Source organism: Hydractinia symbiolongicarpus, chromosome 7 (genome assembly GCF_029227915.1).
Source record: "Hydractinia symbiolongicarpus strain clone_291-10 chromosome 7, HSymV2.1, whole genome shotgun sequence".
NCBI classification, from domain to species: Eukaryota; Metazoa; Cnidaria; class Hydrozoa; order Anthoathecata; family Hydractiniidae; genus Hydractinia; species Hydractinia symbiolongicarpus.
Genome location: NC_079881.1, coordinates 12,975,782 through 12,989,870, shown reverse-complemented (window position 1 = coordinate 12,989,870; position 14,089 = coordinate 12,975,782). Strand labels below are relative to the sequence as shown.

Sequence of the window (14,089 nt, the reverse complement as noted above, 5' to 3'; positions counted from 1 at the left end):
CTGCATATCAAATCAAAACTTATTTTATCAAAAAAAAAAACTATGCTTATCAAATAAATAAACTTACAAAACTACTTTTTTTTAGATTTCAATCAGTTTAAGGTATAACAACTAAGAATATCATATCATATCAATATTTTCTTTGAAAAAGCTGCTTACGGGAGAGACCGGTTTACCGTGGCTTGTTTTCGCGATGTAGTTTGTCTCGATTGGTCAAGGGGTATTAATTTTCTTTCTTATTGCAGTTATCTCAACCCCTTGGATACACACCTGATAAAAACTCATCAAATACTAGAACACGCTCTCCCTGAAAGAATTATGAAAGCTCAGAGGTGGGCAGCTAAGCACAGTTAATCGAAAACTAAAAGATACCGCACGAAATAATTCACTTTATATAATTGTATTGAGTGACATCTATCATGTTATTGTAAACATCATGCAAATTCACCTCTAGTGAATTTAGAATTCCCCTGGTATTTACTGGCAAAAAGTCTTTGGCAATTTTGAATCTCAGTCTACCTGGTCTTTCTGTTTGAGCATTTGGCCCTGCATAAGTGCGCGCTTGCGTAATTTTTAACATAAGACCAGGCCCGAGGCCACACTGACTCATACCACCTTGGCCAGTAGGTGTTTCAGCTTGCACACGTCCGGCTTCTTTCGTTCCTTTAGCTATTGTTAGACCCTTTTTGAAACTACACTGTGTCGTATGTCAGTAATTTTAATGAGAGAGTGGAGCTGAATTGATTGCGATGGTATATAGCCGTCAAACTTTGCGTTAAATGTGTGAATACTCCTTTTCATAAATTATTGCACAATATTCAGCCTCATCAAGAAAAAGAGGCAGCCGTTGCTCCAAATCTTTTATACTTTATTATCGCCAACGATACGGGGACATTAAAAAATCACGCGCAACGAATAATGAAGAATTAATCATCTCAATAATAATTTCTCGTAATTCTCCGTATTTTGTGATGACAATTTCATTACCTCCATAATTGTATGACCGTACTTTATGAGAAACACTGCTAATTACCATTTTACGAACTTTTTTCAAGAGAGGAGACGTAGCTACTATCAAACTTTATTACTTTTAAAACTTAAAATTTTAATAAAACTGCTATTTTAATAGCAACAACTCTCTACACAGACTTAGTAGTTTTTGTAAAAACTCAAGCACAGTTTATTATAATGGAAAACAACGACGGAGAATATGAAATAATTGTGGAAGACTTCAACGAACTATTTGAAGAAAAGTCAGTAGGTAAACATGTTAATATTAAAAATTTAATGGTGTATAAGAAAGGGGAGATTCACCAAACAGTGCACACTGATATTATATATTTTTTTAGCAGCTGATTAATATACATCAAATTTTGTACAAAATTTAAAACTGCCACAGCACACCATAATATTATAGTTTCTTCTACTTAATTTTCTCTTGATTTTATTTAAGTCATGAAAGTATCACATTAACAGGAGATGACATTAGTCACCCACATATTCATATAGATTTTGACTCACAAAGTCAAACATTTAAAAAGATGATATTCCTATGAGACACACTAGAAGGTATTACAACTTTAAAAGAAGCTCAAGCTCGTGTTATGAGCTATTTTGAAAATAAACTGAAACCAAAATTGTAGATCCTACACCAAATCTAGCTACGTAAAAAAGCAGAAAAAATGGGAGTTATTTTGAAATCGCTCTGGAAAGAGGGAATGCTTCTATTAGTCCCTTTGAAACTCAAAGCTGACATGTCAAACCCAACTGACTTAACAGGTTGGTCGAAATCCTTGAAAGGAATGCCAAATTTTACAGTTGAACATATTCAAAATTATCATGAATATGTCAATTAAACATTTTGTAAAAATTCAACAAAAATAAAGAAACATTTTATACGTGGCGAACAATTCCTCAAAGAGAATTTTTAGATACTGATACAATATATGTTAAAGAAGATGAAACAATGTTTTGTTTGAAGGGTGTAGCTGTAGCTAGTTTGAAAAAAGCAAATAGATGGGTTTTTTCAGCCATAGAGAAAAAATCCTCCAATATTGAGTTTGCGAACTGTCAGTGTCCAGCTGGACGTTGTGGGACATGTTCTCATGCATATGCCATGATGAAACTTTTAGCCAAGAGGGTAGTAGATGGCCTATCTATGGTACCGGCAATTAACGCTTGCCCTCCAAAGCCCTGCGTGTGGAATGTTTTGCAGTCCAGAGATAGAATAGATGCTCCCAGTAAAGGCTGAGGATATAAAAGTGAAGCGACTGCAATTCCAACCAGAACTTTTACTGTAGTGTGACTTTTGTAATTTTTTACATCAATTTATGGGCAACAAGTGAAGCAGGCACTGCAATTTTGAATTCGACACAGTCTATAATGCACATGAAAATGCGTACCAGGGTCTAATAATGCTTCTAATGCGTACCAGGGTCAACAAAAAACTTTCTAAAGTGGATAGCATTCGGGGTCTCCCTCTCTGTGAATCACCTTTGACCTGTTGGTTGTTGTATAATACTACATTTTCTCCATCCACCAGCGTTCAAAAATATTAGTATGCTTTTGAAAACTTTAACATTTGGTAAACCAGTGTAGTGGTTACATGCTCCGTCTGACAAAAGCACATGTTCAACAAATTCATATTTTGTTGATACAGTTCTGTGCAACAAATCATTTTTAAGTTATTCATTTTCCTTCTGCAATGCTTCGATTTTGCTTTGCGAGTTTCTAAATTTCTTGCGGGGAGAGGGTCTGTTGACAGGTTTCCGTTTACATCCCTGCTGTTTTACCATGGCTTCAAACAGCATAGGTTTTTCTCCCTTTTTTTTAATTTTCTTAATGTGCCACCAGGTAGGTGGACGAATTATATCAGATTTTTCAAAATGTTTCTCGCATAAAACAGTATAATTAGTACCTTTAAATTTGTCTTTTCCATCAACTCTTTTTATACGATTACACCACACTTTTCTAAGACCAGGATCTTTCGGAAACTGGAAGAAACTTAAAGCACTTGTGATACGTTCACCCTCGAATTCAACTAAACCTCTACTATCACATCCCCAGGCAGCACATTGCTTTGCAAGACTTGTTTTTTTATGTTTACCTTTTTTTGATACACTGTCCGCCATAGCGATTTTTTTATTTATGAAGAACTGGAGCAACGGCTGCCTTTTAGCAAACATTACCTTTTGTAAATGAGCCACATCAAAAGAATTCGAAAACATAAACTTTTGCTATTGGATGCTTTTGGAAAATTTTGCAAACATTATTTTCTTCTAATCGATGCTCTTGGAAAATTTTGCAACGTTAACTTTCGTAATTTGGCCAAAATTTACACATGACACTACCTCTACTCTAAGTAAACTGCAACTGCAACTAAACCCCAACATAAATGTCAATTCCTCCTTGGGATAACTGTCTGGTAACATTAACGGTTGTTGTTAAGTCTTGCATATTTTAATGGTGTAGGATATCGCAGCAACAATATTTTAATAGCTAATATCGGGTTCTTCCGAAACGTTTTCCTCAATAAATTGATTTACAACATCAACACTAGCTAGATTTCTTCGAAACATATTATTCATGGCAGTATTGTTTTGATCATGATGCTGGACACTCCCTGCATACTACAGTTGACAGGGTGTCTGGTAACGCTCTATTCGTATACCATGTGAGTTATGGGTCTTTGTCCACGATTAAAGGCTTTGCTGTTTAAATGGTGCATAAACATTTTGTAAAGCAAACATATGAACACTATTCTGGATATCGAGCACTTTATGATGTTCCATGTGATGAATAAGTTTGTAATACCGATCCAGGCATGTACAATATACATCTCTCCACAAACGTCCAATGCGCTAGTTATGCACTGATCTACCATGCATTAAACTGACACGATTTTCCCCATTTATCATATTCATCTATGTCGACAAATGGTTGAATCTTGATCCACCATCAGCTCTAACACGACTGTGGAAGCCAAATCCAAGAATTGCCGTAACAAATGATTGTAAATCTCTTGAAGCATAGAAACATGTTAGAGCAGGTATAAGACGAAAATAAAAAAATGATATTATAAATGGAAGTAAAAAAGATTCTAAAGTATGGTTACATTATTCAGATAAAAAAAATCAATGAAAAAAAACTGGTAATTCTCTGTTTTGTCCCTTTCTGTAAAAACAAGAAATGGGATAGAATTGCCACAAGCAAATTAGAATGATTTGAAATTTGGAAAATGGTATGAAAATAGTGAAAATGATGTCTGGAAGTCTGAATTTAGGGCATAAAACTTTCATTTATAGAGAATGTCAAACTATATATATAATGAATAAATTTTCAAAAAGCAAAAACATTTGTAAAAAGACTAAAAATTTCACAAAATTGCAAATGTTTGTGCCCATGCAAGTTTGTATATTCACTATTCAAGCTAGCTAGCGGACACTTTTATAGTCGCTGACGTCTTACAATCACAAAATCCATCGAAATAATGAACCAATGGCTGGAAATAGGAGATTTATCTATTGGCTATACGTTGAAATTATTTTTCCGAACATTGCTAGACCCTTACCAGTCACAATAACTCATTCTTTGCAGAGAACTGGTTGAGTTCAATTATGGACATATGCGTTCAATTACGAACACAGAGGTTGAAAAACATACGCATGGTCACTAAAAGTCTATCATGTACATTTATTATGTTAGTATAGCTATTATACAATAAACAAACAATAAAAATTAAAATAATTACTTCGATTAAAAAGAGATAAAAAGATTTGTTATTGAGTTTGTTGAGCACGATTAAAAATCAGCGAAAAAAGTGAGTTTTTTAAATCCATTGTTGTGTAATGAAACAGCAAGGCAAATCCAATGAAAATCATGTTCTGATATGGCCTTAAGTTCGAGAAGAGAGACGAAATGATGTTGGAAATACGAGGTTCTGATGGAAAACTTTACACAAGTGTCCGTAATTGTACGTGTGCGTAATTGTATGTTTATATGCTATATATATTTATATATAGACAAAACGCTATTAATAATATATTTCTACCTGACCAATGATTGGAATCAACATGCTATAATGAATTGGGTGTTGGTACACTGAATTGTCTTCTGTGAATTGCTTGAGTCCATTTCCTTGCTGTTCCAACTGGGTCTATGTGACTAAGCAACCTTGCACATCAGTCCCTTTGGACAATTATCGGTCCATTTGGATTATTGGATAAATGAGAAACTACCTCTCCAGCACCAGAATTAGGAAATTCTCGATTTAACTCTGTAATATATCTAATTATATCTAATTAAGGCTGAGTCGTTCAGCTTCGTGTATGGTGAATTGTATTGGATGCAGCTTTTAGCGATTTGCGATCATTTTCAAAATCAGTGGCATAAACCACAGACTGCAAATGTTCAAAGTATACAAAAATGACATTCCCTAGTAATGAAGTTCCCTAGCAAATGTTCGCAATTCTTTGCACCCCTCTTTTTATTAGAAATACTGCCACTATTTGAACGCACAGCTATGTTAGAAAGTGAAGTAAACACGTGCTGGACATTTAATGTTACGAGAAAAGTTATCGTAAGAATAATTTTTGCGGCAAAATGCTTATTATACTTCTTCGTAACGTTTGCCATTGCGGCTATGCAATGTATGGTCTGACCATAAATAGAGATGTTTATTATATCTCTATGGTCTGACGTGACTGTGACAGCAAGACAATAAACAAAGATATCGCATTTGCTTTAAACCTGAGAAAAATATGGTGGTGATGTGCCTAGTTTCCAGCTGATTCTAATGATAATCTGGGTTTATCGTATGGTATAGCTAGTATATCATTTAATATACCGGGTTTACCATTTGATAAACTTAGTAATATCATTGGATAAACTTGGTATATCATGTGACTTTCTGCTTCCATAGAAGGCTGGCAAAATTTTCCGATCTACAACGAAAATGAGGTTGGTGAAGCCAATTTAGAGGCACTTCAGGGGTCGGCACGTTATATTCTTTAATCTGGGGATTAAAATTAAAATATCATTATAATCAGGGGCGGCGCCACAATTTCCAAAGTGGGGGGGGGGGCTTAGGCATAGTGGTAGATTTTGAGATTTTAGTGACAATCAACGAGCAAAGCGAGTTGCCGAAACAGCTGGGTTCCAGGGGGCGCTGTAAGCCCCCTGGTGGGGTCCAGGGGCGAAGGCCCCGGAAGCCAACGCATACTTAGAGTCAAAAAACACGTAAAACGGCTATAAATAGCGAGATAGCTTGCAGATTCTCTGGTTGGATAACATCAATTTTCATGCAGTGATTAATGGCAGAAAACAAAAAATTATTACTTAGTAAAAAAGTGGGGGGGGGGGGTTGCTTTTAGCTAACAGGAAATACAAAGATCATGTCTTAGTCTCTACTCCCAGAGGAAGAATCAGTAGACCGTTTTTAAAGCCTCTTGCTATTAGGGCAGCGAAAACAAACATTCTGGAGCAATCTGTATGCTGACATGAATTGACAGGGTTATTTTATTTTTCTCCATAACACGAACGCATACCAGCGCTTCAAATGTTTTCAAACCTGAAGTAAGTAACAATCAAAATCCCAACGATTATACTCTCCTAAGAAACGTAATGATCACGCACCCTGGAAAAAACAATAATTTTTGTTCTATTGTGAATAAATTAACAAACAAAAGCCTTTTTAAAACCAACCTGTACATCCTAGCTAATCTACCGACTCTAGACTCATAAGAATTACGTAGACAAGATATATCATCAACACGGCCCTTTCGTTTTATGTAACAGCGGATTGCAGCTGATACCTAGCCATGCAACCCTTTACTGGTGCGGAGATGAACACGGACAGGGATGAAAGACAGGGATGAAACAATTTATTTACATCGTTGGCATTATTGCATTTAAATTTATTTTTTAATTTCGAAACTAATATACCTTGAGGGAAGAAATTTTTGCGCAAGAAAATATTGCGGACAAAAAGATTGGAAATTTCGCTAAAATTAGCAAACTTTTCTTCTGCAATTTCTAACCAGATGTAGCAATTCACAATCTTTTCCTCCGCCATTAAAAGAAAAAAAAATTGCAATCTAATTTTGTCCATTTCCAAGAAAAAGACGAGTTACTTCTGTTGCTGTATTGCTATATGAAGGTTTACAGGGGAATTCCTGTTATTTAGTTGCATCAAAAGAAATTTTTAAAGTAAATCTTAATGACCAAGATGAAAAAATTTATTAAGCGATTTCGTGGAAAGATTCATAGATCATTGCTTCAATTCGCAATGACACAATACCAGTTCGCAATCTTTAATTCCGCATTTGATGCTTGTATCACCAATTCGCAATCTTTAGTTTCGCAATTTACGATTTTTTCAACCATGAATTCCCAATCTTTATTTCCGCAATCTTTTCTTGCGCAAACTTTTCTTTACTTAGGTACAGTTGACTCTCTCTATCTCGACTACCCTCTATCTCGAACATCTCTCTATCTCGAACCAAAGTCTCGGTCCCTTGGACATTTGTGTAGGCTCTAAGCTATTTTCCTCTCTTTATCTCGAACCTCTCTATCTCGAATACCTCTCTATCTCGAACCAAAATCTCGGTCCCGTCTGACTGTTTCTCTCTCTATCTCGAACTTTTCCGGATTTAAGAACCTATTTACACTAAAAATCGAATTAAAATGTTCCATTTTCGAACGAAAATGTTTGACGTTCGAATTCTAAAGTCACTCACAAAACATTGTTTACAGTGTTTTGAACCAGAAACCTTCTTGAGGTGAAGATGTCGGCTTTAAAAAGAAAACTCAATAACGTTTCTTTAATTCAAAAATGTCAAATAATTCGGGAAATCGAGAAAGGAATGTCAAACAAGGAGGCAGCAGAAAAATACGGGATCCCCAAAAATACAATTTCAACTTGGATGAAAAAAAAACATAAGATCCTACAAAGCTTGGAAGAACAAAAAACCGCGTCTGGTTCGAAAAAGGTTCGAGGCTGTGATTATGAGCAGATAGACAAGGCTGTTTTCAAATGGTTTACTGTTCAAAGAAGCCAAAACATTCCGATCGATGGCAATTTGATAAAAGAAAAGGCACTCAGTTTTGCTAAAAACTTTGATTGTTCAAGTTTCAAGGCTTCCGATGGTTGGCTGGACAAATTTACGAAAAAATCCAATTTTTGTCAATTTTTCTCTATCTCGAACTTTCTCTATCTCGAACAAATTTTCTGGTCCCTTGCGAGTTCGAGATAGAGAGAGTCAACTGTATGTTCCATGTTAATCTTAATGAAAAAACGAATTAGAAAAAAAATTAGACTGCTAAGTTTGGAAATCAAGATCGCTTAGCTAGCCATACATTTTGTAAACCAGGGAACAGTTAATAGCTCAGCTATTATCCCCTTTCTCAGAATGCACCAGAGCGATCGCTCATCCCTTATTGATAGGCTTGAAGATGTCACTTCGAACCTGTACTTCGAAAGCCAGGATCATAGCAACACTGAAATATCTAGATGACATAACCTTTGAGACCTTTTATGTTCTCTTTTGCCCAACTGAACAGTTCATGTGGAGTTTAAATCTGGTTTGTAATGGTTACTTTCTGGAACGTGCAGCTTTTCTTTGAACGTGTTTAAAAATTGTGCGACATTTTAATTTTTTTTTCACAGTTTTTTAACATTAAAGTGCATGAATTAGGCTCACTTTCATGCCTAAGTTTAAATTTAAAAAATTAATGAAAATTAAAATTTGTATCTTTATAAGTTGCTCTTGTATTGTTAACAGTGAAATTTATAGCCTTGTATTTCCATATAGATTTAGTTTTTTATACATAATATTGAATATATAGATATATCTAATACACAACTTTCCGGTTTCAAAAAATCATGCGCGCGCATCTTCATAAATGACGAAATTCATAATGGTAGAATTTTGGTAGGTAAACACTGCATTTCACCAGAAGACCAAACTTTAAAACCCTGTCAAAAACATTTAGCAATATTGGAAAATTGATACTCTAATCGAAAGTTCATCAAATTAGCTGTAATGTCTCGACACTGTGCCGTAACAGGATGTAATAATGGCGATTATTTATTAACAAAATGGCGTAAATCAATATGCAACGTTCATAAAGTATGTCATAGTGAAAGTCAATGTTCTTGCGAACCACCTTTTACGTAAGCATTTTTTACATACATTTTTAGTATTTTATTGAAAGAAACTGATTGAAGTTGAAGGAAAAGGAGTGTTTTATTTCTATTCTAGCTACAGCTAATGTATAGCAGCTAGCTAGAGCTACTAAAGCTGCATAGCCATAATGCATATAAACTTTTATTTTTAATAGATTGTTTCCATTTCCAACTGAGAAGAAGGATTGTATGATGAGGAAAATCTGGCTACAGATGATAAATCGTATGGATGCAGTAAAAAGGAACAAGTTGTGGTCTCCAGGAAAGTCTTCTAGAGTATGTTCCAAACACTTTGTTTCACAAAGTCCTACTGATAGTCACCCATTTCCATCATTGCATATGGGTTACAATTGTAAGCAAAAAGCTGAGACAGTTATGCGTCAGATAAAATCTTCACATAAAATGGAATCCCCTTTACAAGTTGCTGTTTCCACATTAAAAAATGCAAAGGAGAAATATGTTACAGAGTTACAGATTGCATCACTAATAGAATTCACCAAGAAGGAAGCACATTTAATAAATTCTGTTTATAGTCTTCCAATTATTTCACATAGTTATTTCTACCTGTTCAAAATGTTCCTGTTTTTGAGTAGTTATTTACCATTTTTCTGTATTTTTGCAAAATGTCGCACTGTTGAAAATGCCCCGTCACAACATAAACAGGAAAAGTTACTGTTGCAGCTGACTATTAAAGCTCTTCTTAACAAGGTCAACATTCTCAACAGGATGAATAAACAGCTGGAAGAGAAAGTAAAAAACTGTACATGCAAGAAACCTGTTAATGAGCTGCTATTAAATTCTGATGAAGATGTTATGTTTTATACTGAAATTACTTCCAGAATATTATTCGATAAACTATGTTCGTATATTACACCATATGTCAAACGTAAATGGAGAGGACTTAAAGAAACCAATATTACCCTAGTTAGAAAATATAAAAGGACACCAAATAAATCTGGTCCTAAATCAAAGTTATGTGTCAAAGATGAGTTCCTGTTAATGCTAATGAAAATTAGGCTTGGATTATTAGGGCAAGATTTAGCTCAAAGATTTGGTATTTCTGCTACTATATCTAGTCGCATATTTGCAACTTGGGTAAAAGCAACAGCAAGTGTATTGAAATCATTTGTTTACTTTCCTGATTATGAACATATTGCTGCTACAAGACCTCCAAGATTCAGAGATGTTCAAAATCTTCATTCAATAGCTGATGGTACTGAAATATTCATTCAGACCCCCAAAAATCATATAGCACAACGGCAAACCTGGTCTAGTTACAAGCACCATAACACTGCTAAAATATTGGTTGTAGTTTTACCTAATTCTCATATAGCATTTATATCCAAAGCATATAGTGGTTGCATTTCTGACAAAGAATTAACAATACAATCTGGATACTTAGACTTTGTTGAACCATATACAGATGTAATGGTTGATAAAGGATTCAATATTGCTGATGAATGTGCAGCTCGCTGTATCAATATAATTGTTCCACCAGGTAAAAGAGGTCAGAGCCAAATGTCACAAGCAGATGTTAGAAAAACCACTAAAATTGCAAAGTTGCGAATTCTGGTTGAACAAGTTATTTCTCGTTTGAAAAAGTTTCACCTCATTGCAAAAGAAGTTCCTATAACTCTTTTATGTCACTTATGTGACATCATTATAATTTGTGCAGCCTTATGTAACCTCAAAAAGCCGATATATGGAAAGTAAATATATATAATAAATAACCTAGCTATATAACGTATATATATACACATTGTTTTAGAATTTATTTACAATTTGGACAAAACCACTCTTCATCTTTAGGTGGAACATTCTCTGATTTTATTTGAACACAGAAAAAGTGATACCATAGTGGACATTTATCACAACCAATACTGTTTTCGTCAAATGATTTAGGTGCATATGGGAGTTCTTTTTTGCACAATCCACAGTAATATTTATTTTCCACTTTAGGTGCCTTGCTGGTGATTTTGTTGTCACAGTTATCTTTGTTCTTTCTTTTCTTTGTGCACTGCTCATCTGTTACATTTACAATTTTTGTTGGTAATAGTTTAGTGAGATTCTTTTTAATCGTTTTTTTGTTGTTTACATTTATGACACTTGTATTAGTTGATATTGTTTCTTTTGCTGCAATAACAAAATCCACTGGTGATGTTAACATTGTATTAGTTTTTACTTTTGAATTAGGAGGTTCTACTTTTATTTTATTGCAATCCACTGTTATTTTATTGTTAACATGCGTTTGAAATGTAGGCTCTGATTTTTTCATTTTTCTTTTTGGAGTTTCTCCAATAATTAAGTTAGATGTTGAAGATGCTATAGGAATGATATTTACATTATTTATGGAAGTGGTGTACTCATTTTTCTTTTGGTTTTCGTTATCTTCACTATTTTTCGAAGTAGAACATATAGTTGAACCTTTATTGATAATATTTTTATGTAATAATTCAGGTGCTATGTAGTGCGTCCAGAAAAAATCTAGTTTTTCTAATAAAGCAGTCCAAAAGTCTTCAACAAATGGAATTCTCTCTTGAAAATATCCATGGTGGGTATAAACAAAAAAGTCACAGTAGCTCCGGCCTGTTATACCCATTTGCCCTTCAATTTGAAAATAGTAACTGGTGTTCTTTTTTAATGTCACCCTAGCTCCTAATTCGTCTGTAACTTCATGTAAATAAGAGAGATTATTGCTAGTGGGAATTTGATCTTTGATTGAAAACGGGCATTTTATTTCTACTAACCCTGCTCCACAGCATTCACATTCTACAAGCAAATCAGGAGATGCACCTATATAAGGATATTGCTTCAATACAACAAGACCAGAGTCTTGTGTTTTAAATTTTTTATGTTTTTTTTTATTTAAAAGTTGATATTTTCTTTTTGCATGTGGCTCTAAAGATGTTCCATGTTTTAATGCATGTGTTGTAGGATTGTCTTTATACCCCATGAGGTCCGAAATTAAAGCATCAGCGGAAACTGTTTTTTTTGTTGATTGAAGTGTGGTAGTTTTTGTAAATACTCTGTGGAAATTCGATGCAGTGATTCGACCCTTTCTATGACTGTGCCATTCTGAACTTTGATTTTGATTTTTTGTTGCCTCATTGAGATATCTAATATGTTCATCAGTATAAACAAGGCTTTTTTTGAATGAAGTAATATTTTGGTCGCTGTCTATTTTCCTATTTTCTAAAAACGTTTCTGCTTCGGCGGGTAAAGTTAACAAAGTTGTTTTGTTTGAGTTCATTTTCTCTGCCTCTCTAGATATGCTAATGCCTTCCATACATTCCCACAAGGTACTGCCCTTGATGTCGTCTTTAATAACTGCGAATAGTTCTGTTCTGATGTTATCTTTATTTTGAAGCTTTTTTAGACGACTGGGATCAGATGGTGAAAATAACTTAAACTTTGCTTTAGTTTCGATAATTTTTTGACTAGCCTCGTGATCTTTCATGTAGTGTGGTTTATCGAAATGTATTTCACTAATCTCTTCAGCTTTTGTATTTACTTTCGTTCCTGAAGGGACGTTCCATGTACATAATGTACTGGTCCTGCTAGGATTAGTCATGCCCGCTTTTACTGCGTATTCAATGCAGAAACACATAGCTGTTATATGATTGCATGCACCATAAAGTCCAGCGGTACACGAGCAATAAGCACTTATGATTTGTCCACCAGGTCGACTTGGAGTATCTTTTACAATTATTGCCCAAACAAAGTAGGGTTTGTTGTTGACTCTTTGCGAAGGAACTACGCGACATTTCAACATACAATATTTTGAGTCTTCGCTTATTGTATTTATAAATATCTCACGAACAAACTGACATGCGAAATATGTGAACGATTTCCCTTGCTTGTAATCACTTTGCATACACCTTAGAAAATCAGGCTGTTTCAAGCCGATGTAGTTTGCTATGTCAAGATAATTTAACGAAGGCCACGAGTTAATGCCACTTTTACTGTGCTCTCCAATCCACCCGTCTTTTAAAACAAGGGGGTCGTCAAATACGGTATCTTTCAACGTCAGTTTACTACGATACTCCTCCAAAACGTCTCTCTCTCTCTGTTCAAGTTCAGGGTCAACATCAATGTTATCACACCAAGCTGCATAAGCTCTGAAATCGTTTAAAATACGCTGATAAGAAAGTGAAAGAAAATTTTTTACTGAGTTTGTAAATAGACGAAAAAATACCTGGCAGAAAATTACCTGGCAGTTAGTTCTTCAAAGGATCCATCAGTGATTTTGTTTCTTACATGTAGAAAAGATTTTAAGGCGTTTGTACTCCACAGTTTAAATTTATCTAGGGACATATCCAAATTTATATCATCAGTCATGTCGCAAGTGTTTATAGCTAACACGTGAATTCTCAAAAGAGTCACACGTAAAGTTTGTTTTGAAAATTTTCATTTCGCTCTTCGGCATAATTTTGGTTATGTAAAATGCGCAATCGAAATCTTATTTTGTTTTGAAAAGCGACAGCCGCAAAGGTTAAAAATCATTGATACGCCAGTGTAAAGTAAGAGAGATTTTTGATACTTGCATTGGTCTTTAACAAAAAAAAATTAAAGCACCATTAGTTCCTTTCACGTTATAATTAAGTAGAACAAGATTTATATGAGTGAGAAAATAAAAAAATGGATAAATATCACATGTAAACATAATTTTTAGCGGTTACAATCAAGATTTTTCCTTCAAAAACGCACAAAAATAATGTTTCTTAGTGTTTTTTTATTGAAATACCAAGTTCAATCTTTCCTTTGTCGATATTTGTATAGGTTTTATATAGTTGTTGACAAGTTTAACTCTTTTTTTGAGATTTTCATAGTTATGTAAAATTCACCGTTTTTCGTGTTTACCTTCCAAGAAGCTACCATTATGATTTTTTTTTATTTTCCGAAACC

At 34.4% G+C, this 14,089-nt stretch overlaps 3 protein-coding genes across 4 annotated transcripts in view; 1 reads left to right on the top strand and 2 right to left on the bottom strand.

Moving 5' to 3' along the window:
- The window catches only part of LOC130648794 (FAD-linked sulfhydryl oxidase ALR-like), an 80,239-nt gene that overhangs the window by 33,256 nt on the left and 32,894 nt on the right, over positions 1 to 14,089 (bottom strand). The gene's annotated exons all lie outside the window — the stretch shown is intronic.
- Positions 7,601 to 13,775, bottom strand: LOC130648788 (uncharacterized). The gene is made up of 2 exons (XM_057454883.1): positions 13,395 to 13,775; positions 7,601 to 13,302 (listed from the first exon to the last, which is right to left on the bottom strand). The coding sequence occupies exons 1-2, from the start codon at positions 13,520 to 13,522 to the stop codon at positions 10,956 to 10,958; spliced, it is 2,475 nt and encodes an 824-aa protein (XP_057310866.1). The 5' UTR covers positions 13,523 to 13,775; the 3' UTR covers positions 7,601 to 10,955.
- Positions 9,042 to 10,897, top strand: LOC130648789 (uncharacterized). The gene is made up of 2 exons (XM_057454884.1): positions 9,042 to 9,172; positions 9,340 to 10,897. The coding sequence occupies exons 1-2, from the start codon at positions 9,042 to 9,044 to the stop codon at positions 10,895 to 10,897; spliced, it is 1,689 nt and encodes a 562-aa protein (XP_057310867.1).